Genomic DNA, 23950 nt, shown 5'->3' with positions numbered 1-23950 from the left:
AGGAATGAGCTAGATCTGTGCACTGCCAGAGAAAGTTCTCCAAGACAGTGGAGAAGTCAAGTTGCAAAAGAACATATATTATATGGTTCCTTTTAAATTAAGATGTATATGTATAGATCTATGAACATACATATGTGGATATTTAAATGCCAGAATGGAAGGATTCTCTTATAACTATTAATACTGATTATCTTTGGGGTCAGGAATGGATTTAGCGGTAGGAATTTTCAGATTTTACTCTCTGTATTAATATATGCTTTAAATAGTTTGCATTGAGAATATAGTCATGCAGTATTTATGCATTTTTAAAAATAAACAAAAGAAGAGGTATTCAAAATGAAGTAGAATTAACAAGTGAGTACAAGTTGAGAAGTATGAGTTTGTTTGCATGGGATGGTAAGGCATCTAACCAGAGTCAAGGGTGCTCCTTCCTTCCTTCCTCCCTTCCTTCCTTTTTTCCTTCCTTCCAGGGAGAGATTAAGAGAATGAGTGGGAGGAGGGGCAGAGGGAAAAGCAGACTCTGCGCTGAGCAGTGAGCCCAGTGTGAGGCTTGATCCCAGGACCCTGAGATCATGATGTGAACCAAAGGCTGACGCTTAACTGACTGAGCCACCCAGGTGACCCAAGGATGCTTCTTGGTAGAAATGAGAATTAAAGTTTATTGAGAGACAAATGTGACTAAATTGAAGAAAAGCCTGGAGCTAAAAAGAGCAGTTCGGGTTTCATGTTATAGCTTCGATATTAAGTGTCTTAAGGTTGCTAGAAAGTGCATGAAATATTCAGTATGACCAATGCACTGCTCCATTTGACTTTGTTAGGAGATAGGCTAAGGACCAGATTTGGACGACTTTCATGCCAAACCACCTAAAATTGTCTTCCCCTTTGTCAAGTTTATTCAAGGGTGACTTTGTTTTGCTCATACTTTGATTGCTAGACCTACCAAAGGAAGTCAGGGTGGCAGGATTCATTTCTCCCAAAGCAATACCACAAGCATAAAGAATTGCCCAAACCCACTTCATTTAGGAAGGGTCCGTTGGGTCTAGCAAGCATTTTGAACTTTTTGGATCTCTTTCCATTACAAAGCCACCACAAGAAGTTCTTAGAAATCTAACTGTCGACAAGAATTTTGAGATCACCTTCCTGCCGGTGGCTTCCCATTTCTCTCAGATGAAATCTCCACATCCTCACCCTGGCTGAAATTCTCTTGGTGATCTCTTCCCATGGTAATCCCTCAGGCTCACGCTCTCCCTCGTCCACTCTGATTCTACCTCAAGAGCAAATTGTCACAGGGCTGGTTCCACAGCTGACCAAAGCTGCTGGGCATTCTCATGGCGATTTGCTACCGAGGATGGCATCATGCAGTTGGGAGAGTGGGTGTTTTCTTTGCAAATCCTGCCTCCTGCCCTCTTCTTAATTTCCAAGGAATAAGAGAGGTCAGGCTTTTCCTTTCCTTAAGACTTTCCCAAGGACTGAGAGTCATTTGAAAGGAAATTCAATTGCAGGAAAGGGAAAGATCGCTGCCACCAGGAGAAGCTATTTTGAGACCCATAGGTTCCAGGCCTGCTTCAGAATCCATTATCGGGTTTCTTGTTGGCTTAACTCCTGGTCCGCTGCCATGGGTGAGGCCGGTTTGCTCTGAAGTGAGGCTTCTGAACATCCATTTTCCTCAAAGATCAGTTCAACTGCTGAAAGTTTTGGGGAGAGGAAAATAATCATTGCAGTCTACATCCCACTTTAGGTAAGTTCATTATCCCATTTGTGCCTCAGTTTCCTCTTTTGTAAAATGCGAAGAATTACAGTAACAGCTACCATAAAGGATTATTATGAATATGAAATGAGCTAATATATGCAAAGCATTTGCAGCAATATCAGGCTGCTCTAATAAGCTCTGGACACGTGCGAGTTATTAATAATTGAACTTATTGCCACATTTCCATTACCTTCTACTTCTACAGCTGGGGCTTTCAGCAGAGGTGAAGAATTTACATTTTTCCTCCAATACTTTTTTTTTTTGGCTTGGGATCATTTTTCTAAACTGGTGGGACTTTTTTTTGACTAGACCCAATCATCCAATGTATTGATTACTTACTATCTTGAATTTCCTATAGCATGCTACTAGAATTCTCTTACTGTGAATGATTTTTGTTTCTTTAACAAATGGATTAAAGGCTTACTATGTGCTGTGTTTCTGAATTCATGTGATTGTGTGTGTGTGTGCACAGGAATGTTTAAGGCAGGGATGTAACTTCCTCATCTCAAACGTCCATTTAGTTTTTAATCACCAATCTAAATGTTTAAGTAAGAGGTAACATAAATGAGACACTGCCTGTGGGCTGAATTTGAAAGAATCATGCCTAAGGATCTAGCATGGGACACTGATGCCAGGGTACAGTTTCTGTTAGAGGAACTTATCTTGCAAAAATGCATACTAAATAGAAAGGGGCTTTTTTTGTTTGTTTTGTTTTTAATGTTATCCCTTAACATTTAAAAATATTTAAATATATCACACCTTAAGGGCATGAACGGAGTGAGGTCAGTTTTGTTTAACAAAAGCAGGGCAGCCTGTGAAGTTTGAAAAAAAAAAAAAAAGCCAAATATAGGACAAATCACAATAAGGCCTATTTTATGAAGGGAGTAGTAAACCAAGAGGTGATCCAGAAGAAATACATCAGGTAGGTTTAAAAACTATTTCAAATTTATTTGTAGTAAGGGTTCTACTTTGAGAATGCAAAGTTCCTGGATAGAGAGACAACCATCAAATAATTTGGGGGAAGTTGTTGGATTTTAAGCATTTTAGAGAAATTAGAGCACAGAGGGCTAGAGGGAAATACACATGATACTCCTGGCTACATGGAACAGAAGGAAGTGTTTTTGGTTGCCAAGAGGACTAACAAACACCTTGGCCCTACCCTAGGGAAGTTTCAGAAGTTCTGAACAGAAAACGTACTGTATTGTGACTTTCACATCAAAGACAGCAGCAGTCTTCTTAATGCGGAGGAATGTTTCTTCTTAAAATTCAGTGATTGTGTTGTGTTCAAGGCTGTAGGACAAATGATTTCGTGTTTTTATTTCTGCAAGCCAGAGGGGTTGGAACATATGATTTCTCATTGCATTTATCTCTATGGAATCTTAAGACCCCGTCAGGGATGACAGTCATTTCTAAGTCTCCTACACATCAGTGGGTTGCCCATATCAGAATCCAGACTGGGCTGATTCAGGGTCTGAGCCTGTCTGGCCACTCTTGGGTACTTCTGCTGATAAAGAAGTTGTCTAAGACTGTGGTAGCCACACAGAAATGAAGCTGCAAGGCACCACCAGTCCTGCATGCAGCCAGCCTTCAGGCCTGCCTCCTATTTTTCAGGCACTGCACCAGGCACTGGGAATGCAGAACCAGAGGAGACACGCACGGTCTGCTCAGGGCAGCCTTCTCAGTGGAGGGAAAAAACAACAAGAAAAGTGCCTTTGGATGCCTGTCCTAGGGCATATGGCAGTATAGAGGCAGGACGGCTACCTCAGCCCTGAGGTGTCCTAAGGCAGAACAGGAAGTGAGGATCAGAGCGCTCTCTCACTTCTGAAAAGGACAGCAGGATGGTAGGAGCTTTCCTTTGACTGACTGGCAAAGGAGCGGCTTCTTAAAACAAGCCAAACGGATATCCATCTTCTAGGGAGACCCTGGCACGTGCTCATTGATTCTGCCAATTTTTTATGGACGGAAATACCTAGGAGGGAAGAACTGGTGAGTCTTTGGAAGTAGAGAAAGTCCCTAGAAAGGGGCTGCATTTCCTAAAGGGTGTCCCAAAGGGACTGAACTACCTCCCCACCTGGAAGAAAAAGATTCTGGTGGTGAGGCGGCCCGGGCCGGGGATGAGGGGGGTGGGTGGGGGGAGCGTCTGTCTGGAGTCATGTCAAGGCTTTTTTCCATCTAGCCTGATGTGGCAACAAGGAAAGATTTGTTCGTTATATTTATTTTCAATTTCTAAAGATTTTTCTTTCCTCGCTTCCCCCCTCCCAGCCGCTCCGGTTTGGGTTTTCCATATGACTCATAATCCCTTCCGAAAGTGGAGTCGAATTCATAAAAGTGGTGGAAGGGGGGGGTGCAGGCTGGGAGCCCCGGGGAGTCTTCACTACCTGCATTCCCACTCAGCTGCCGGCGCGAGCGGCGGCCGGGGCGGGGACGCCCAGCCTGTGCCCGGGATGGCGGATACTATTCACACCCCGGCGGCCGGGACCCGGTGACTGGGCGCGGGAGGGTCTGCGGCGGGCGGCGCTGCAGCAGCCTCGGCACGGCCGCCGCCGCCCGCGGGCGCGAGTGTGCGCGGGTGTGGAAGGCCGGCGTGCGGGCCGCGAGGGGTGTGCGCGCGTGAGGCGGAGCGGGGCTCGCCCCTCGCCGGCGCCCGCCGCCCCGCCGGTGATCGCTCTCCGGCCGCCTCCAGCACCCTCGGCCCCCCACGGCCGTTGGTCCGGGCGGGGGAGGGAGAAAGTGAGACTCGGTGTCATCACCATCCATTGTCAGGAGGGGAGGAAATTGGAATCCAGCAGTGGCGAGCAGCAGCTGGGCGGTCACATCTGGGAATGCAAAGCCGACCTCCCCCTCCTCCTCCTCCTCCACCACCTCCTCCTGTTTCACCCAGGATCACTTCCGAAACCACTTCGCCTCCAGCCCCTGCCTCGGCCAGAGGTTTCATTTTTAACTGAATATTTACGAAAGCTGGAAGCGTGCGAGGGGGGTGGGGTGGGGTGGAAATAGCGGCTGCTTCTTTTCCAGGGATTTATTTAATGGGGATGTGTTCAAGGCAAGAGCGAATTCAGAAGGATATCGACGTCGTGATCCAGAAGTCCAGAGCCGAGAAGGACTGCCTGTTTGCAGGTGAGTTCTCGCCTTTCCGGAGCCTCGGACCCAGCGCCAGCTTCCGCCCGCCGCCCCCCTTCCCAGCTCTCTGACCGCGACGTGTGTGGTTCGGGCTGGGGGTGGGTTGCATGTCCCCATTCCGGGGTTCATTTGGCAACAGCTGCTGCAGCGGGAGCGGGAGCGAAAAGGGGGAGGGGGCGCCCCCCCCCCCCACAGTCTGGGGCGGCTACCAGCTCTGGGGGCTGAACCACGGTGGCCCCAGCGGGGGTCTAGGCGGAGGTGCCGTGCGTGGTCTTTTTTAGCCGGCTGTGGGTACCCGGAGCGCCCCAGCCCGCCTCCCGGCTTTCAGCGGCGGTGGCCGAGCCTGGCGGGGAGGACCCGCGGGTTTGCGCAATGGGCTGAGCGGCGGCGGCCGGGAATGGAGTCCGCTGCGCTGCGCTACGCTGCGCTGGCCGGCTGCGCCCGGCGCCGAGGCCCCCGGGGGGCAGCGCTGGCCCGATCTCCGCGCCTTCAGCTCCCGTTAGTCCCCTCCGACTGACAGTGCGTTGCCCCGGAAAGAGAAGGGATTCCCGGGGTTCCCGAGGCGCCCTGCTCCCCTGCCTGGGGGGTCGCCTTTCGTCCATTTTGCTCCCCCGGGAGAAGGATCGCATTTTGCTTTCTCAGCCACGAGCTCGGCGGGGGCCGCTTCCGGCCTCCCCGACCGGGAAATTCCCGCCGTTGCCATGGCACCCGGCACTTGTTGCGGGGGGCGGCCTCCCGCGGCACCCGGCGGGGGGTGCGCAGCATCCCCTCCTGCGTGGCGCGGAGAGGGGACCTCCCGGTTCTCCAGCCCACACCTCCCTCCCCGCCAGGCCTTCTCTTGGCTCCACTAAATAGGGGGCCCAAGTCATGACCAAGGTTAAAAACCCACTCGAGGGGTAGCTTTTAACAGGACTTTTCCGTTTCAGATTTCAGATACTCAGACTCCACCTTTACTTTCACCTACGTTGGCGGCCCCAAAAGGTATTTGTGTGTATAGAGTTGCTTCATTTCCTGTTCACAGGCTTGTGTTTCCTTTGTTCTTAGCATGTTCCGTGTTTGGGTTTTTTTTTTTTCTCTCGTTGCTGTCCTTTAGCCACATCCCAGGCTGGAGGTCCCCCCGTTTTAAATAAGAGGGAACATAGATATGTTTGATTCAAGGGTTTCTAAGATCACGCCACAGGCAATGAGCAGAACTCTTGCACTGTTCATATTAAAGCTGTTATACTGTAGTAGTAGCTCGCTCTGGAGAGATTTGGGGGTTGATAGCTGCAAGCAGGTGAAGAACCGGAATCCTGGGCATGAAGTGAAATGCATAAAACATAAAAGGTGTCGCAAAGTAGTTTCAACACAAGTAATAATTTTTTTGGTGAGTTGGGGCTGCGTGTTTCCATGTTTTCTGAAGGGTGACATAAATATGCAGTCTGCCAGCTCTCCTTACTTTCTTTTTTTTTTTTTTAAGGAGCGGTATTTCGGTTTTCTACATTTAGTTTTGGAAAGAATTTGGAACTTATATGTAGCTGGAGTGTATAACTTCTCTCTTGGGGGGAGGTATGACAGATTCATATATTAATACTAAATTGTTAACAGTGTGAAAGAAGTCCAAATCCAATTTTGTATTTAGGAGGTAGAGTTAAGATGAAAGGTAGCTTTTAAAATACATCTTGCAGTCTTCACTTGTTAAGTTAGGATTTTCTCCCTTTTAGCCCTTTGGGGACATTTGTTTAAAAGAGCAGTGGCCACATATGAGAAATGTCAAGAGATTTAGCCTTGCTGTTAGGACTTGACATTCAATATCATTAGACCACATTCCAAAATATTGCTTAGCTTAATGGAAACATTTATGAACATATAAATTGCAGAAGCAGCTTTCCTCTGTAAATACATTTTTTTTAAAAGATTGGAATTAATGTGAATCTTTAAAATGCTTAGGATCCGTGCTGCAATCTGTGTCTCAAAAAAGCTTTAATTAAAACGGTTATTGCATTTCCCATATGTATAGCCTAAGCCCCAGGACTGGCATATTGATTTGATTTACTAGTTGAGAACATAACACACATAACATGTACTTACTGGGAGAGGATGAAATTACAGTACTTCTTAATTTACTGTGGTACTATCACCGTAGTTGTGAATAAAAAGAATAATTTCAAGGAGATTCAGCTAAATTAATGCTGCTCCTACACTTACTATCCAGAGGAGGTTGGTGTATGACTAATATCCTTTTGGATTATTTTAACAGTGAAAATATGCCATGGATCCCATTGAAAACATTCTCCACGCAATCAGGTAGATAGCTGCTTGAGCAATGTAACAGTTACTGCTGTTCACCCAGTGAGAGGTGTGGCCTAGGGAATGCTCTAGGTAGGTTTTTCAACTAACTAGCTTATTTCCAGGAAGATGCTTGGGTTCTTTTGGGCTCAGTTTACTTACTTGTACAATGAGGGAGTGAGCCATACACTTAATCTCTGAGATCTGTCAAACGCTGCAGTAACATTCTGTATCAGCAAATTATTGAACTGGTGTTAACATAGCAAGTGGTGAAGAAGGTATGGAAGCCTCCAGGAGCAAGGCGGCGGGGGTGGGGCGGGGGGGGGTTGGGGATAAATAATAAACGAATTAAAATAACCTCAGTTTTCACTGTAGGAGCAAGCACCTTGGTTGCTCTTAATGTAAGAGATGTTTCCTTTTCTGTGTAATCCTATTAAGGGATAGTATTTTCTTTTGTCTCAGATTCAAATACCTGGGACTTGTGTATCTACTAAAGAAGACTTTAACAGACTGTTCTTGTGATTTCTTTGTGTCCCCAAAAGCTTGCTCTACAAAAGGATATATAAAAGTTTGTTTTAGTATAATAATGCTAATAATCCCTTTAATGGTAATCTCTTTATGTATTTATAGCTATTGGCAGAGAAGACATTTTTTCCCCCTGAAGATAAAAATGCATTGTTTTCATTAACTACATTAGAATCTGATATTCATTCTGTATTTCTCATTGTGGCATGTTAATTGGGCATTTAAAAATTTTAAAAAATCCTGCTGTTTTGATTGAAAGTGCTTATTAACTTATAATAGTCTATCAATAGTGTCATTTTCGATAAACTAGACTGACTTCATGGTTAAAGGAGGTGGGAATCTTAAGGAGAAATAGTATATGATTATCTGGAATTATATTTAACTATCATTTCATTTAAACCATTGAGAACATATTTAAAGGATCATTTTCAATTCAGGTTGTAGATAAAACATAATAAACCATTTTCTCTTTCTCACACTTTCTAAGAACAAATTACACTTTGTTCTAAGGGCAAAGGTTGACCTCACATGTTACTACTCAAAAAAGAAATAATAGGGGAATTTGTTTTACACATACATTGTTTTATGTTTCTGTGGGTGGGAGGTAATGCCAAGAGGCAACTGTGTCAGGGCTGGCCAGTGGCCTGGTAAACTGAGCTTTCATTTGGAGGTTGAAAGGCTTGTTAACATTGGCTGTTCTGTTTTCTTGGTGGACTTAAGGTGAGGAACAAGGGGGAACTTAGAGTCATTTGGGAGACTGAGTTCAGTTAAGTTTCCCTAAAGAGAAGTTTCATTTAACTGTTATATCCTCACTTGTGGATGTACAGACTGAGGCTCAGAGAATTTAAGAGAAATTACTCGGTTCTTTGAAGAAGCTACCATGTATGTACCTCATTCTGTAACCCTCTTCTACACTGTTGTTCTTAGCCTCTTTGAACATGGAGACGCTCGAACATCAAAGGATCATGCAGATACTGATTGGAGAGTGATCGTTTTCGTGTCTTTCGATTGAGAAATAATGAGGAAGGAGTGTTAGATGTTATGAATTTGGTTTTTAAGACTGTCTACATATGCTTGAAAATGTATATATACAGCTAGATTAATTTATTCTAGCAATGGTCTTTGTTACACATCTCTGATTCCTGGACTTCTTGGAATAACTTCACAGCTGTCAGTGATTCAGGACCTTCCATGGGCCCTTACCCAGTGCTTCTTCCAGGATCAGGGATGTGCTAATGTCTGGCCTCAACTGTACACAATTTGGGAAGTTTATGCAAAAGTCATTCCTTCCCTGTACTTGTCATGCTTGTGATCTCCTGCCTCCTTCTTTCTCCCTTATTGATTGATAGTAAAATCCTTAAGACCACAAAGGAATTCTGGCCCTTCATCTCGTTTGTCGTCAGTCGTGCAGTTAGTGGTAGAAGAAACAGGAAGGAGAAAGTCAGTAGTGACAGCTCCTGGGGATGGGAGAGCAGGCTGAGTCCGTGGTGCCAGTTGTCAAAGAAAGGACAGAGCAAGGGGAGCCCACTGGGCCTGGCCATGGACCCCTGCGGGATTCCCCGATTGTGTTTCCGGCAAGGACAGTATATTGTGAGGATATAACTGAGGTTTTAAAAAATGCACAAATCAGAAGTATTTATTGTCAAGACTTTTTGTTAAAGACATAAGCCAAAAAAAAGAAGAACATAAGAAACACGTGATTTTTTCATCTTCTATTAATGTGTTAGAACTTATTCTTTCAGCATTTTATGTGTCTATATGCATATAAAATATATGCCTCCAGGGATTGTATTATACTCTTGAGATCTCAGTGTTTTTTCACTCAAGAATGTAAAAGTGTCAAAAAAAAAAAAAAAAGAATGTAAAAGTGTCTTCCCTTTAGAAAGGATATGAGAATAAAGAAATGTTTATTAAATTGAGAGTTTTCCAATCGAGGAGTGTGACTGTGTGGTGAGAAATCTAACATTTATATTAGAAACTATTAATACATTAGACACTTAATATCTGGCAGAATGTTCAGAGTTGGCTATAGGTGTATACCTTTAATTATAGGAAGGGACGCTCTTTCATGTGGTCTTGGGTAGACTGGCATCTTTTGAAGTGTGTGAGTATGGGCCCCCCTCCTTTGGGATATTCTGTTCACATAACTGTTTTGGAGCATCACATGTATCACTAACAGAAGTCTCCACAGTTCCTCAAATCACATGCTACCCTCCTTTGTCTTGGGCCTTTGCACATGCTGCAGAACTCCCATCTACATCCTGTCCTCCCCATCTTCCCCCATCTCAGCCCTGGGAGGCCTTCATTGTTGGATCTTTGCTAAAGATCTGACCAAATTCCTCTATGAGAAGTCTTTTTTGGCACTCTGTTCCCTGTATTATTCTTCTAGGTATTTCTAAAACCATGTTGTCATATTGTTTTATTAGCAAGTGTTTCCTTGAGCGTCTGTCTGACCTTGAGCTTCTTGGAGGCAGGGTCCATCCTATTCATTGCAGTTTCCCCAGATCCTGTCTCCCCGCCTAGTACAATGTTTTTTTGAATAAGTAGATGCTTATTCAATCATTTAATGAATGCTAAAAGGTCTTCCGGCAGATGAGAAGCAGTTTTCTAACTAAATGGTCAGGTATAGTGATAGTCAAATACTTCAAAAAGTTCCAAATCTGGTCGTGTCATTTGCAATAGAATTTCTTAAGAATTCAGAAGCCGTGTAGCTAAGTTATAAGCCCTGTGGCGTGCTCAGAGGCTTTTAGGGGACAGAAAGATAATGCAATTGCTTAACATTATGAGAGAGTTAATGGGAACGATGACACACTAGGGAGTTTGGACTCTAAAAGTATTTAATTCAGTTTTAAAAAAATCAATAGCATTCTGGTGATCAAGCAGATTTTCTGGGGGGCCTTAATTCACCTGGGTTCCCAATGTTTAATTCCTTGCTCATGGGATGCCATGGAGAGAGGCAATTTACTTGATTGATAAAGTGCATTTGTTTTGACTTTCTTCGAAAGGAGAAGTGTATGTGGGTGCAGGCCTGGGGGTGTTGAGAGGGTGGCGAAGTAGAAGAAGATCACCTCAAAGACATTAATCAATTTTCATTGTGAAAGAATTACATACTCATTCTAGAAATCTTGAAATATGCAATTATTTTGAAACCATCAAGTGCTTCTTAAGATGTCATAATGAAAAGAATGATCATTTTTTTAAAAATCAGAACTTAGCATGTTCCTCTTGGTGATGGGGACTTGCTTTCCGTGATTTTATACTTTATCAGTTATTATCCAAAAATAATGATTTAGGAAAAAAAGTCTTTTCCCTGGAGCCCTGAGGCCTACATTGGAAGCTGGGGTGCCTGGTGAAGGAAGTATGAAGGAAGCCCAATGAGTGAGTGAAATCTGAGCTGTCATATCCCTTTGTAAATTATAGCTGCTCTGGCTCTTTTCTGTATGCAATTTTTTTGAAAAGGATTTCATTATTAAATGAATTTTAAAACCACTGACCTAAAATAACCACCAATTTAACACAAATATAACTTTATTGAAACTTACCTAGTAAAATATTTAAACTCCGTTTATTTCATGGATTAAGATAATACTCTTAATTATATTTATTGGGCATAGTCTCTGCTGTACCTTTTGCCTACCTTACATCCCATGTTTGCAACAGAGACAAGTAGGGATGTTGTCAGCTCTTTTGCATTTTATAGCTAAAGAAACTGAGGCGGAGGTAATTTAAGTAGCTTACAGTTAGGAAGAAGCAGAGTCGGAGTATATTGCCATGTGAGTCGATGTTTACGTAAGGTTTAAGGGGCAGTGGTTGAACTGGCATGACGAGGATAGTTGGGAATGTTTGGGGTTGGGGAGGGATTGCTTGGTGGGACGCCCGCCAGGGCCAGTACTGAAAACTCCACTGGCTGGCAGGGGAAATGCCCGAGCCCAGTGCTAAGCATTAATAGTGAGAAAATTATGTACATTGGCTGTGGAATCCTTACACAAATATTGGGCCGACTCATTTAAATTCCCCATCATTTCTCTCGACAGCATTTTGAAAAATACATGTAAGAGAACATTTATCAGTCCTAAAAATATTTTGTAATTCTCTGCACAGATTTGCTTTGGATAGATCCTGCTGTAGTAGATAAATCTTGCTTTAAGACAGCTGCCACTGACTTAGTACGGAACTGTTCAGTTATTGGCATGTCCCCTTCCCCTTTTTCGCTCTCTACGTTTTTGAAAGCCCATTTTCCATGTACCCCCAGGGAAGGCTAATAAGAAATAGGGTTTTATTGATAAGGCTTGTCACTCTTATTTTGTTGGGACATATTTTAGGTTTCCTGTCCTGTTGCCTCACTTAAATGCTGGACGCTTCAACCCAGCGTATCAGAACAACCCATCACTTTCTCGTTAAAAGAAGCTTCTCTTCCCAGCCTTTCCCTCGTGTGGCTTCATTTGAGCCACTCTGGAGGAATCCGTCTCAGGTTTTGTGTATCCCACCTTCCTCTTCATTTCTTTCAAAGCTTTAGTGGCTCTTTCTTTGAAATCATCCTGGGCATCTTCATCCCCCACAGTGTCAGCTTTTCATCAGGGGCCCTGATCCTTGGACATAGGTCAGTCACTGTAACCCAGTGTTTTAAATTCTTAACTAACAGCTCCTCACCCGTCCAGTTCATTGACACCTGAACTCTTTTAAGTATGAATTTCACGGGGCGCCTGGGTGGCTCAGTGGGTTAAGCCTCTGCCTTCCGCTCAGGTCATGATCTCAGGGTCCTGGGATCGAACCCCGCATCGGGCTCTCTGCTCAGGAGGAAGCCTGCTTTCCTCCTTCTCTCTCTGCTTGCCTCTTTGCCTACTTGTGATCTCTGTCTATCAAATAAATAAAATCTTTAAACAAAACAAAACAAAAAACATTACCTTTTAAAAAAGAAAGTATGAATTTCACCATGGGAGTTTTCTGCTCAGAAGCCCTCAGATGTGACCATGGTTTCCTCCATAACAAATTGAAACCCCCCATCCTTGGCTTTCTAGAGCCACCTTCCCCATCCAGTCGTGCATACTTCTCAGGCTGCCACTGTCCTTTTATTGACCTGGTCTCTCCGTTCAGCAGCCCCCAGTCTGTACTTAGCGCATGAAGCATCCACAGTTGTTGAAGGTTTATTGATGGTGTAGTTTCTGTGTCACATAATGGGCCTGGTTTGGATATCGAGATCATGATTTTTATGATCACGGATGCCAGTTCATTTAATCTTTTCTTTGACCACAAGTGGCATCTCTGAAAATTTATGACGTATTTATGCTCAAGGAGAGGCTAGAGTAAGATCATGAGTAGGACAGACTGAGAATGAGAAGACAGTGAAATCTGAGGAAGATGGGACAAGAATATAAATAGACTGTTACCAATCCATTACAGAGGAACAACAACAAGTTTTGAGTGTAGTTCATTTGCATATCGGTGACATCCCAGTTCCTGGCTGATACTTTCTTTGTATGAACAGAACATGCCAAGCACGACGTTAAATTTAAAAGGGGGATCATCCACTTACACCTTTGTGCGGTCAGATCAGTTTTCCCCGTACAGAAATGTGCAGAAAGCTAGCTGCTAACTGACTTTCCCCTAAGATGGTTTCCTTCCAAACATTCTGAAATATAGATTGAAAAGATCTTGCTGATGGCCTCAAGGTGTTCTTAGGATTTCTCAACCAACTCAGAAGTGTTGCGTTTGTTTGGATTTTCATCATTATTTTGCCTAAAAAACATGTACAGTTTGTTATCCAAGAATCACTTACAGAATATTTACTGTATACAAAGTGGAGTATACAGAGTGGAGCCAGATACTAATGTAACTACTTTACATTTGTTAGGCTTTCACATCAATGAAGAAAAAAGTTCAGACACATTTGGAAAACAAACAAACAATGCTATTAAGGACAGAGCTGTATAAAAGAGAAAAATGTAAGTCAAAAAAAAAAAAAAGTCACAAAAGACCAATATTCTGTTTAAAGACTAGAAATCTGGTTCCCAGCAGAGTGCCTAGAATATAATAAATATTTCCTACTATTTCTTAAATGAGAGTATTATTTTTCTAACATTATGGGAGAGCATTTCCCAAACTGTTTAATTAGGTGTTGCATATGTGGCCAGCTATGTCTGGGAAATGCTTATTAAAACAATATTAAACATTTCTAATGGTTGACTTCTGGGAACTTTTTCTGTGTTAGTGTACATTAAGCATATCCAAGAAGTGAATGAAGTATTCAGGGTTTCTCACTTGAAACATCTTGAGCTCTGGAACATCTTGAGAAAGTTGTTTTGTGGAAAGCACTTTGGCAAACTCTGAGTCTTACTTATTAAAATTAGTTTTTGAGTAAATAGCAGTATAGTAGAAATAGAAATTGCACATTCACAATTGAGCCCTGAAGAATTTACTTTCAGAAGTTTTTATAGAACTTGCTTAAGGAACAGGAAAGCTTCGGTTAAAGGCATTTGGCATTTTATGCCACTGACTTTCCTATGCGAGGATATATTTCTCTGGATCTCTCACTTTGTCATCATTTGTTTTGAATCCATTTATGATAAGAGCTTTCAATGATTCTTCTTCAATGCCTTGAAGTTAGCAGGGCCCACTCTGGTACAGGTTTAGAAGTCAGCCTCGGAAGGAAGTGTTAGAGATAGATAATGATTTTGTGTAGCAGAAGTACTCATTATGTCCTCTTAAATTCTGTCACTTTGAGTGTAGTAGAGCTTGCTAGCGAGCCATCTTTGATGGAGTTTATACTTTTGGAGAAATTTGTGGTGAGGGAAATATGGGATTTATTTACAAGTTTCTTTCTTTTTTTTTTTGATAAATTACATGGAGAAATCAATGAGGGTATTTATTTTATGTATTTTCCTCCCAGTCACCAAATGAGAAATTTACTGAAGAAGTTTTAAAATATTGCTCAGAATTTTTTCGACATGAGTCAGGAAGCAAGCTGTCCCTTTTTTTTTAAGGCAGTGTCAGTCATTACACTTGAAGAAGCCACATGCTTCTTTTGGTAACCCCTGAATGGAGAATGAAGCTGGTGATTTCAGGTGTGGTCCTGTGGACACAGTGTCACGTATATATTGAAAATGATTCATGTTAACAGCAGACCTGTTCCTATGCGAACGCTCCATAGCTTTTGTGATTCAGGGAAAACAGTGGAACCTCACACATACTGAAAATCTAGTAAATTCTAGGTTTTTCATTTTGAAATCAGTGTGCCAAATCTTAAGTGGGTGAATTCATTATTGTGATGATACGTTTGCCAGTCTGTATGTCTCTATGTCAGTGATCTTCTTATGAACAAAGTCTTAGACTCCGGTGAGTGGAAGACAGAAGCATAACATAAAGATCTGCTTCATGGGTAAAAGCTGATGCAGTCATCATTTCTTATTAAAATGCAGCACAGCTAGATATGCACAAAAAAAAAAGGCCCTCCAGCTGCAAAGCAGTCATTATTTTTTATTATCACCACAGAATTTGATATGATTTCTCTAGTGAATGGTCAAATTCATTTTTAGTTAACTAAGAAAAAGTTCAAATAATTCACTGTGAGCCACATTCTCTCGTTTCTTTTGGAGCAGTCTGTCCTTATGGGAAAACCAGCTTAGAATGGTGATTTAAGTGAGTTTCAATTAATAGAGGAATTGCATATTCTTGGCTGAATTTGACTCCCAGATGATAAAATTTGGAGCAAGAAAGATTTTAAGCTTAGTTTTTTTAAAAAATCATGTTCGTTTGGGGGCTAGTTGGTTAACTGTCTGACTCTTGGTTTGGGCTAAGGTCATGATCTCATGGGTCAATTGATAGAGCCCTGCGTGGGACTCTGCCTTTAGCAGGGAGTCTGCTTGAAGATTCTCTCCCTCTGGTATTCCCCCTGCTTGTATGTGTGTGTGCACGCACTCTCTCTCAAATAAATAAATAAATCTTTAAAAAAAATGAAATCATACTAGTTTGATTTTCTTTTTTGAATGAGGTATAACTAACATATAACATCATATTTGTATCATATGTACAACATAAAGATTTGATATGTGTATATATCATGAAATGATCACCACAGTAAGTCCAATTAAAATCTGTCACACATAGTCACAAACATTTTTTTTTCTTGTGATGAGGACTTTGAAGATCTATTCTCTGCAACTATCAAATATGCAGTACGGTATTATTAGCTGTCATCACTGTGTTGTACGTTATATCCCCATGACCTGATTGTAATTGCAGGTTTGTACATTTTGATCCCCTTCACCCATTTCTCTTACTTCCTCCCTCACTTTGATCTAATGTGAGCTTTCCCAGGTCATTAACGTAAAATTTCCAGTGTCTTCAATTCTCAATATCCAACATACACAAAATCCTTTTCCAGCTGTAGGTAATTGGCAGGGAAAAATCCATTTAGGGCAGTAGTTTCACAGAAGGTTTTTTTAAAACAAAACTGTGATGTTTCCAGTCTTTGGGGTACAGTCTGGGAAGTGTTACATTTCAGATGCACTTTTAAATGAAAATACAGGTGCTTACCACTCCATACCTATGAGAATGGCCACAATCCAGAACACTGAGGACACCAGATGTTGGCGAGGATGTGGAGCAACAGGAGCTCTGATTCATTGCTGGTGGGAGTGCAAAATGGTACAGCCACTTAGAAGACAGTTTCGCAGTTTCTTACAACACTAAACATACTCTTGCCGTACTGTACAGCAACCACACTCTTCTGTGTTCACCTAAAGGAGTTGAAAAGTTATGTCTACGCAAAACCTGCGCATGGATATTTATAGAAGCTTTATTCTAATCTGCCAAAACCTGGAAGCAACCAGGGTGTCTTTCAGTTGGTGAATGGGTAAATCACCTGTGATACTTACAGACTATGGAATATTATTCAGCACCAAAAAAGAATGAGCTATCGAGCCTTGAAAAGACATGGGGGAAAGAATTCCCATGACTAAGTGAAGGAGACCAATCTTGAAAGCTACAGACTGTATGATTCCAACAATATGACACTCTGGAAAAGGCAGAAGTATGGAGACAATGACAAGGTCGGTGGTTGCCAGGGGTTACAGGAAAGGAAGAAAGGAACAGGTGGAACAGAGGCATTTTAGGGCAGTAAGGTTATTCTGTATGGTACTGTAATAGTGCATACATGTCATTATACAGTTTTCGAATTCATAGAATGTACAACACCAAGAGTGAACCCAAGTATAAAAAACGGACTCTTGGTGGTAATGATGCGTGTCTCTGGGTTCATCATTAGTAACAAATGTACCACTCTGATGGGCGATGTTGATCATGGGGCAGGCTCTGCGCATGTGGAAGAGAGCGGATATGGGAAATCTCTGTACATTCTGCTCAATTTTGCTGTGCTCTCCAAACTACTCTAAAAATTAGAGTTTTAAAAAAATAGCCAGCCAAGAAAGGCAGGTTCTTGCCAAGACCTTTTCAACTCTTGAATAAGGCTTCTGATCTATAGAAGTTTAAAAATCCTTTTTTACATTACACAGGCATATACATTTGAATTAGGAAAACGTAAAATTAGCTATTTTTATTCAATAAAGTTGCCTTGGCACAAAACTAAAACAAATAGCCTATATTATGAATTTAGTCTGTAGCTAATTCCATAGAAGAAAATCATCATTTTAAATTAGGTTTTCTATCAGTGTTTTCCAAATATAGATTATAAAACTACACTAAACAAGAATATTTCAAGAAATACTAATGATTATTACAGAAATTCTATGCCTGCTAATTTTTTAGTCCCCAAAGAAAGACATAATGCCAGTGTACTTCTCAAATAAAATCAAGTAGGAGTTGGTGCTTTCAGATACTTTTGTGGTGGAATGCTGAGCCTAAAACAAAACCTATTTGAAATGTGTCTGCTATTGTGTGTCTTGCACACACGATGCGTTCCTACACACACCAGCATTGATAGACACATACCTACAAACATTGACATTGGAATGCATTTTAATTTTTCTTCCTAAACATCCAAAGATAACCTTTTAACCTACATTTGCAGACATGAAGAAAATAATAATATACCCATTTCTTTCTTTCTAGCCCCCTCCCCCCAAGCCTCCAACTCCCAACATGCACAGACCATGCATAGACCCACAGTGTTCAAAGACAGGAAGTATTGAGAATTGAATTACACTGGAAACTTTTTGTGGGCAGAAGGAGTAAGCAGATGAAGGACACCTTATAGGTGAAAAAACATTTGATTATGGCTTTTAGAACCATCCCAGACATATATAAAGTTCTTTTAAGTCCAACTTTAAGTTGGATTGTGTTTATAGACCAATTGTAGTCTAACTGTTTTTCAGGGTTTATGAAATTGCATTTTATTTTTTCCAAAGAAAGTTTTTCCAGTGTTGACTTGAGTTATAAGATTATTTAAAAAATTCTTTGGGACCCATAACATTACAGTGTAGTAATAATAGAATGGACAGATTGATTTTTTTTTTTTTTTAAACAACCAGGCAAATGACTTAACCTCTTTGAAAAGTCTTGGCTTTATTATCTCTGAACTGGCAGTGATTTTGCAAGGTTTTTAGGATTGAACTTGACAGTGTGCTTGGAAAGGGGGTCCTGAAGACTACTCTTTGGCTCAGTGGTTTGCTAGAAGGAATCACAGGACTCAGAAAGCTGTTACACGGTGAGTCCTGTGATAGTTTAATTTATAGTTTTGGTTTATTATAGCAAAAGGGTACAGAATAAAATCAGCAAAGGGCACAGGCTCACTGGGCAAAGTCCCAGGAGAAAGTCCCAGGAGAGCCAGGAGAAATCAGGCACAAGGATGCAAGTGTCTTCTCAGCAGAGTTGTACGGACACACTTAATTTTCCCAGCAATGATGTGTGACGTCTTGGGCAGAGTGTTGTGAACCAGAGAAGCCCACCTGAGCCTCAGTGTCCAGAGTTTTCATTAGGGATCAATCACAAAGGCATGCCGCACCTTTACAACTGACCTTGGCTCTTCAGACTCCAGCCTCCCAGAGCAAGAACATGTGTTCAGCACATATCACACTTGTTAGTGTAAACTGAGCACACTGGGGTTGCATAGTCTAAGACTTAGGGCACATAAAAACATTCTGATCAGGCAGAGTATTCCAAGGGCTCAGAGCTCATTTCCTGGGAGCTGGCCCAGAGCCAGTTTTGAGGACAGGCCTTTTTTGGAAATGTGCAGGATCTGAGCAACCAAGGCCTGCATTAACCCTTCCCTGGACGTATGCCGATGGTGTCCAGCTCAGGACCTGATAGGGGAGGCAGGATCTGATGTCCTTGTTTATAGCACTACCCAATTCCAGTTTCTGCGATTGGGACCTCATAAGCAGACAGACTAAGGGCAAAAACATTGTTCCCCTTTTTTAGTAAGATGACTGCTCTGTCTGGTTTGGAAATAGAAAACTTTCTCCATTTCTCCACTGTCATTGAATAACAGTTTCTGATAAGAATTACATTAAATGTACATGATAGTGAAGAAAAAGTGGCCGTAGCATGTGTTTATTCAAGTAATTGCATGCTATTTTTTTTCCGAAAAAATAGCAAAGCATATGTTCATTCATGTAATTGCCTGTTTTTTGGTTTGGTTTGGTTTGGTTTTTGTGCCATGAAGTCCAAGTCTAAGCTTTTATGTTCTAGAATCTAAAGTTGCTCCAGACTCACTTTTGGCCATCACCAGGTCACCACCGCATTCAGGGATAATGCTTTTCCTCTCCACTGGTCTGGGTTCCTGATCTTCACCTACAATTTTAGAGTAATGAGGATTTTTTATTAAATTTGTGATAGTCTAGGTTTTTGTTTATATTCCTTATTTGCTTACCCTTGTGTTTTTTCCCCTTTCTTTAACTGAGTTGTGTAATATTAAGTGGTTTCTTTGGGAAGGCAGTGGAAGTGTGTTGTGGGGCCGCTATAAGAGTCCTTCTCCCGCAGCTCCCTCCCCTGGGCCCAGCCTCCCTGATCCCAAGGAAGTCTGGGTATATTCTGATACACATGGCCGTGTCTGCCAACTTTTCTTGCATGGTCCGGCATAACCTCTGTAGGGAAAAAACTTTTTCCATTGTTGTTGCTGTGGTGGTTTTTGTAGGGGGAAAAAAAAATCACTTCAGACCTGCATCATAGCTTCCCTGGAGAGGGAAATGGTGGCTCCAGGGCAGGTGGCCCAGGGTGGCCATGAAATGAAATGAACTAGTCTGTTGAGGGCCAAGCTCGTTCTTTAGAACTTTCGCTGACGGTGGCAGATACATGTCACAACTTCCTCCTTGACAGCAGTAAGCTGACAAGTTTATTTTGATATGTATATGTTTGTATACATAAGGAAAGAAGGAAAACCCATGAACTTTGTAATCATGAAATAACAGAGCAAAGGTTCACTGAACAACTAACAGTGGGGAGATCAGTAAATCCCGGTTCTTGCTTCTAAATTGCCCTTACGTTTTTATCCTGAGCAAGTTTCTCATTTACTCTGTGGAAAGGACAGAGGAGAAGCTACTGGAAGGAGAAGGTGGCTGGAACAACTTTATACACCCTGATAGCTGGATTGCCTCAACATTTACATTTCTAATTAAAGTACCTGGTTGATAATTTAATTTTAAGCAATGTTGTAAAGGGGACAACTCTCCAAATTCTGTGGGAGAAGGTGTTTTGGGACTGGGTATTTACCATAGGCTTGCCTCTTCTGCCTCCTTCCTTATGCTGGATCCGTGCCCTTTACTCTTACTTTCCCATAGCTCCCTACCCTCCTCTTCTCACACCCTACCTCATCCCATAAGCTTCCGGTGTTTAATCTTGTTTCCCAGCAACCCTCAGGGCTGTTGGAGTTGCTACAACAAGCAAGGTAGGAAACACAAGGGTGGATAGGCATAGAGATTTTAAACCATCTGTGTTCATATTGTTCCTCCATTCACTCTAGGTCGGCCTGTCTGTCTGTGTGCAAGTCTGTTGATGATTTTTGTGGAGCAACTATAATTACAATTAAAACCTGGGGGAGGGGCGCCTGGGTGGCTCAGTGGGTTAAAGCCTCTACCTTCGGCTCAGGTCATGATCCCAGGGTCCTGGGATTGAGTCCCGCATCGGGCTCTCTGCTCAGCAGGGAGCCTGCTTCCCTCTCTCTCTCTCTGCCTGCCTCTCCGACTACTTGTGATTTCTTCTGTCAAATAAATAAATAAAATCTTTTAAAAAAAAAAAAAAACCTGGGGGAACTCTATTATTTGTAAGGAAATGACACCTGGCAAATACATGAATTGATTACCCCCATATACTCTCTGCCACATTTGCCTAGGTGCATTGATTGCACACACTCAGTAAAGAAAAACATCGTTTTCTCATAAGGTATGCTTCACTTGGGGGGCGCCTGGGTGGCGCCGTGGGTTAAGCATCTGACTCTTGGTTTTGGCTTAGATCGTGCTCTCAGGGTTGTGAGGTTGAGCCCTACCTCGGGCTCCACACTCAGTGGGGAGTCTCCTTGGGCTTCCCTCTTTCCCTCTTTCTTTACCCTCTCCCCACTGTGCAGGGAGGGGAGACAGCATCTGATGTCATTATTTATAGCACTAGCCCAATTCCAGTTTCTGTGATTGGGACCTCATAAGCAGGCAGACCAAGGGCAAAAACATTGTTCCCCTTTTTTAGTAGGACGACTGCTCTGTCTGCTTTGGAAATAAAAAACTTTCTCCATTTCTCCACTATCATTGAATAACAGTTTCTGATAAGAATTACATTAAATGTACATGATAGTGAAGAAAAAGTGGCAGTAGCATGTGTTTATTCAAGTAATTTCATGTTATTTTTTTTTTTCTAAAAAATAGGAAAGCATATGTTCATTCATGTAATTGCCTGTTTTTTGGTTTGGTTTTGGTTTTGTTTTACACCCTCTCTCTTAAATAAATAAATCTTTAAAGAAGAAAAAAGTATGCTTCACTTTCATGTGCCTTCCCTATGCCAGAAACTCAGGCTGCCCTGCTTTCCGGGTTTAGCTTCTCAGTAATGTCAGAAGCCACGTGGTAAGAGGACAGAACTATAAAATCAGATTTAAATAAAAAAACTAAAATCTTGGTATATTTGGCACAGGCCCATTAGCCCTATATATGTTGTTATGACTTAAGGGCATGCCTGGTTTTCATAAAAACAGTCTATTGCCATTCAAACAAGCAAAAATTATTTTTGATACCCTACTTGAAAAGGTGTGTGAATACCTTAAGTATATTAAAAATTTTGCAGATGGTCCAAGTGTTATAAAATGCTGTTTTATCTTTTCTCATGAATGCAAAAGACAGACTATGTTTTCTCAATAATTTCATAGATAATTTCATTAATGGTAGGATATAAGTGAGGTTTAGTTCCAACTAAAAAGAATATGTATTACCATAGGTATGATAGAAGAATCATAAATATTTCTGATCCCTTTAGAAGATACTACTTTTTCTTAATATCGTGGAAGACGAGAATTTAATGTCTCATCTATTTCTTGTTTTAAAAAATTGTTTTAGTAAAATACAATTGAGCAATTGAAATTTGTTTTCCCAATACCTACAGATTTTTGTTTGTTTGTTTGTTTGTGGTTTTGTTTGTTTGTTTGTTTGTTTTGGCTTAAAATTAAGTGTGTTTGACTCAGAATCTAGTTCTTCCATTCTTGAAGGTCTGTTGGTCACTATCTAGGAGGCAAAAGTCATTGAATAGTCCTGGATGTGGACAGTGACTCTTAAGCATCTTTTATTTCTTGTCTACTTAAAATGAGAGAGGGATTAGCTTTGGGAATCTGGAAAAAAATTGATAGTGAATAATCTAGAGTTGAAAGTTTACAGATCAATCATTCTTACAGTTTTAAATTGTCTAAGAGCTTCCTATAAAATTTAATTCCAGTTTAAATCAGCTGGGAAGCACTTAATCCAAAATAAAAGTGTTTGATTTTAGGTTGTAGAAGAGACTCAAGAATGAGAACAGAAGTTTCTTTCAACCTTAACTTCTTTGGCGTCTGTGAGGAGAAGGTCTGAGTGAAAAAAGCAAACTATTTAGCTTGGTCATGAAGGGGGAACTAATGAACTAATTCAGTGGTTACTATGCCTGGTCAAGGAACCTTCCCTCACTCTCTGTCCCGTCTCTTCCACCCCCATTCTTCTTCTCACTTTGCTTGTATTATGATGTGGTTGGAAACCAAATAACCAGGCTTGTTAGAATCATGTCTAAAACGGGACAGACTTTGTCCAAGGACTCCAGAGGGAATGTAAGGACATGGCCTTGTGACCTATTTTGGTGGTTTAAAACCTTTTTGTATGTGTTGTTTTCTTCTCTGCTTAATTTTATGGTTGTTTTTCTTTCTCATCCTCTGATTAAGTTCTTTGGCTTCGAAGCCAAGTGTACATGTTGCTCTTAGTACCATTTGTCATAGCGCCAGATGGCAAGGTATTGATGGTGGGATACTGCTGTTTGGTCAAGGCTCTGCCATTAGAAACTTGTTCTCCCAAATACCAGTGCTTCCTCCACTTCTGCTGAGTGGAGAAATTTAGATCTGAGGTGAGCCCCATGGAGTGCACACTGGGGTGGGGCTCACATTTGATGCCACTTCCTTTGCTATAAATTGTCCCTTGCCTTCAGTACGAATAAAGACGGTTACTGCCAAGAATATGAAAGTAACCTTTGCTAAGCTAAATTGTAATGAAATCATTTTGGCTTATTTATAGTCACTTAACATTTTCAGTTCATGTGTTAGTATTAATTCTACTTACTGGAGAGAAAGTACAGAAAGTGTTTTTCAAGATGATAACCACCTTGTTACTGCAGAAATGTAGAAGTTTGGCATTTTAAATATTGTATGTTTTAAGTTAGGAAAAAATTGCCAGTGTTCCGTAGCACAGAGAGACAAATCTGTGCTTGCTTGTGTCCCTTTAATCTTCCCCTTACAAAATTAAGCCTAGAGGCCTTACACTATTTTACATTTTCAAAATTAGGTCACATAAATGTTGTGTCAGACTTCCAATCCATAAGTAGTATCCTCACGAATAGGAAGCTAGGGTATAGTTATATCCCGATTGCTTAACTGTGCACCAGAGGTGAACATAAAATAATAATGGTGTTTTCAAATGTTAGTAAGCGGTTTTTCTGTGATCTCATATGCAAGTGTGATTTTTTTTTTTTTTTCTTCCCCCCTGAGCTAATATTAGAACATACGGTCTGATAAGCGTGAGTCCATTAGGGAAGGCAGGATAGCAATCAGGATTGACCTGGAAAACACTTGGTCCCAGGATTTGTGGAGTAGAAGGGGGAGGGACTGAAGAGGAACTTAAAAAAGCA

The 23950-nt window shown here is 41.5% G+C and overlaps 1 protein-coding gene across 3 annotated transcripts in view; it reads left to right on the top strand.

The window, feature by feature from the left end:
* Positions 1-3537: 3537 nt before the first annotated feature.
* PARP8 (poly(ADP-ribose) polymerase family member 8) overlaps positions 3538-23950 on the top strand; it is a 175801-nt gene continuing 155388 nt past the window's right edge. The window contains exons 1-3 of one of the 3 annotated variants that reach the window (XM_044232154.1): positions 3538-3736; positions 4766-4867; positions 5797-5851. In XM_044232154.1, the coding sequence (XP_044088089.1) occupies positions 4777-4867; positions 5797-5851 (146 nt within the window). In that variant the 5' untranslated portion in view covers positions 3538-3736; positions 4766-4776. Of the gene's footprint in view, positions 3737-3774; positions 3844-4186; positions 4679-4765; positions 4868-5796; positions 5852-23950 lie in introns of those variants that run through there. The other 2 variants (XM_044232162.1, XM_044232146.1) reach the window with 2 other exon arrangements.

This window comes from Neovison vison, chromosome 1, assembly GCF_020171115.1.
Source record: "Neovison vison isolate M4711 chromosome 1, ASM_NN_V1, whole genome shotgun sequence".
Taxonomy (NCBI): domain Eukaryota; kingdom Metazoa; phylum Chordata; class Mammalia; order Carnivora; family Mustelidae; genus Neogale; species Neogale vison.
This window is presented reverse-complemented; position numbering and strand designations above follow the sequence as displayed.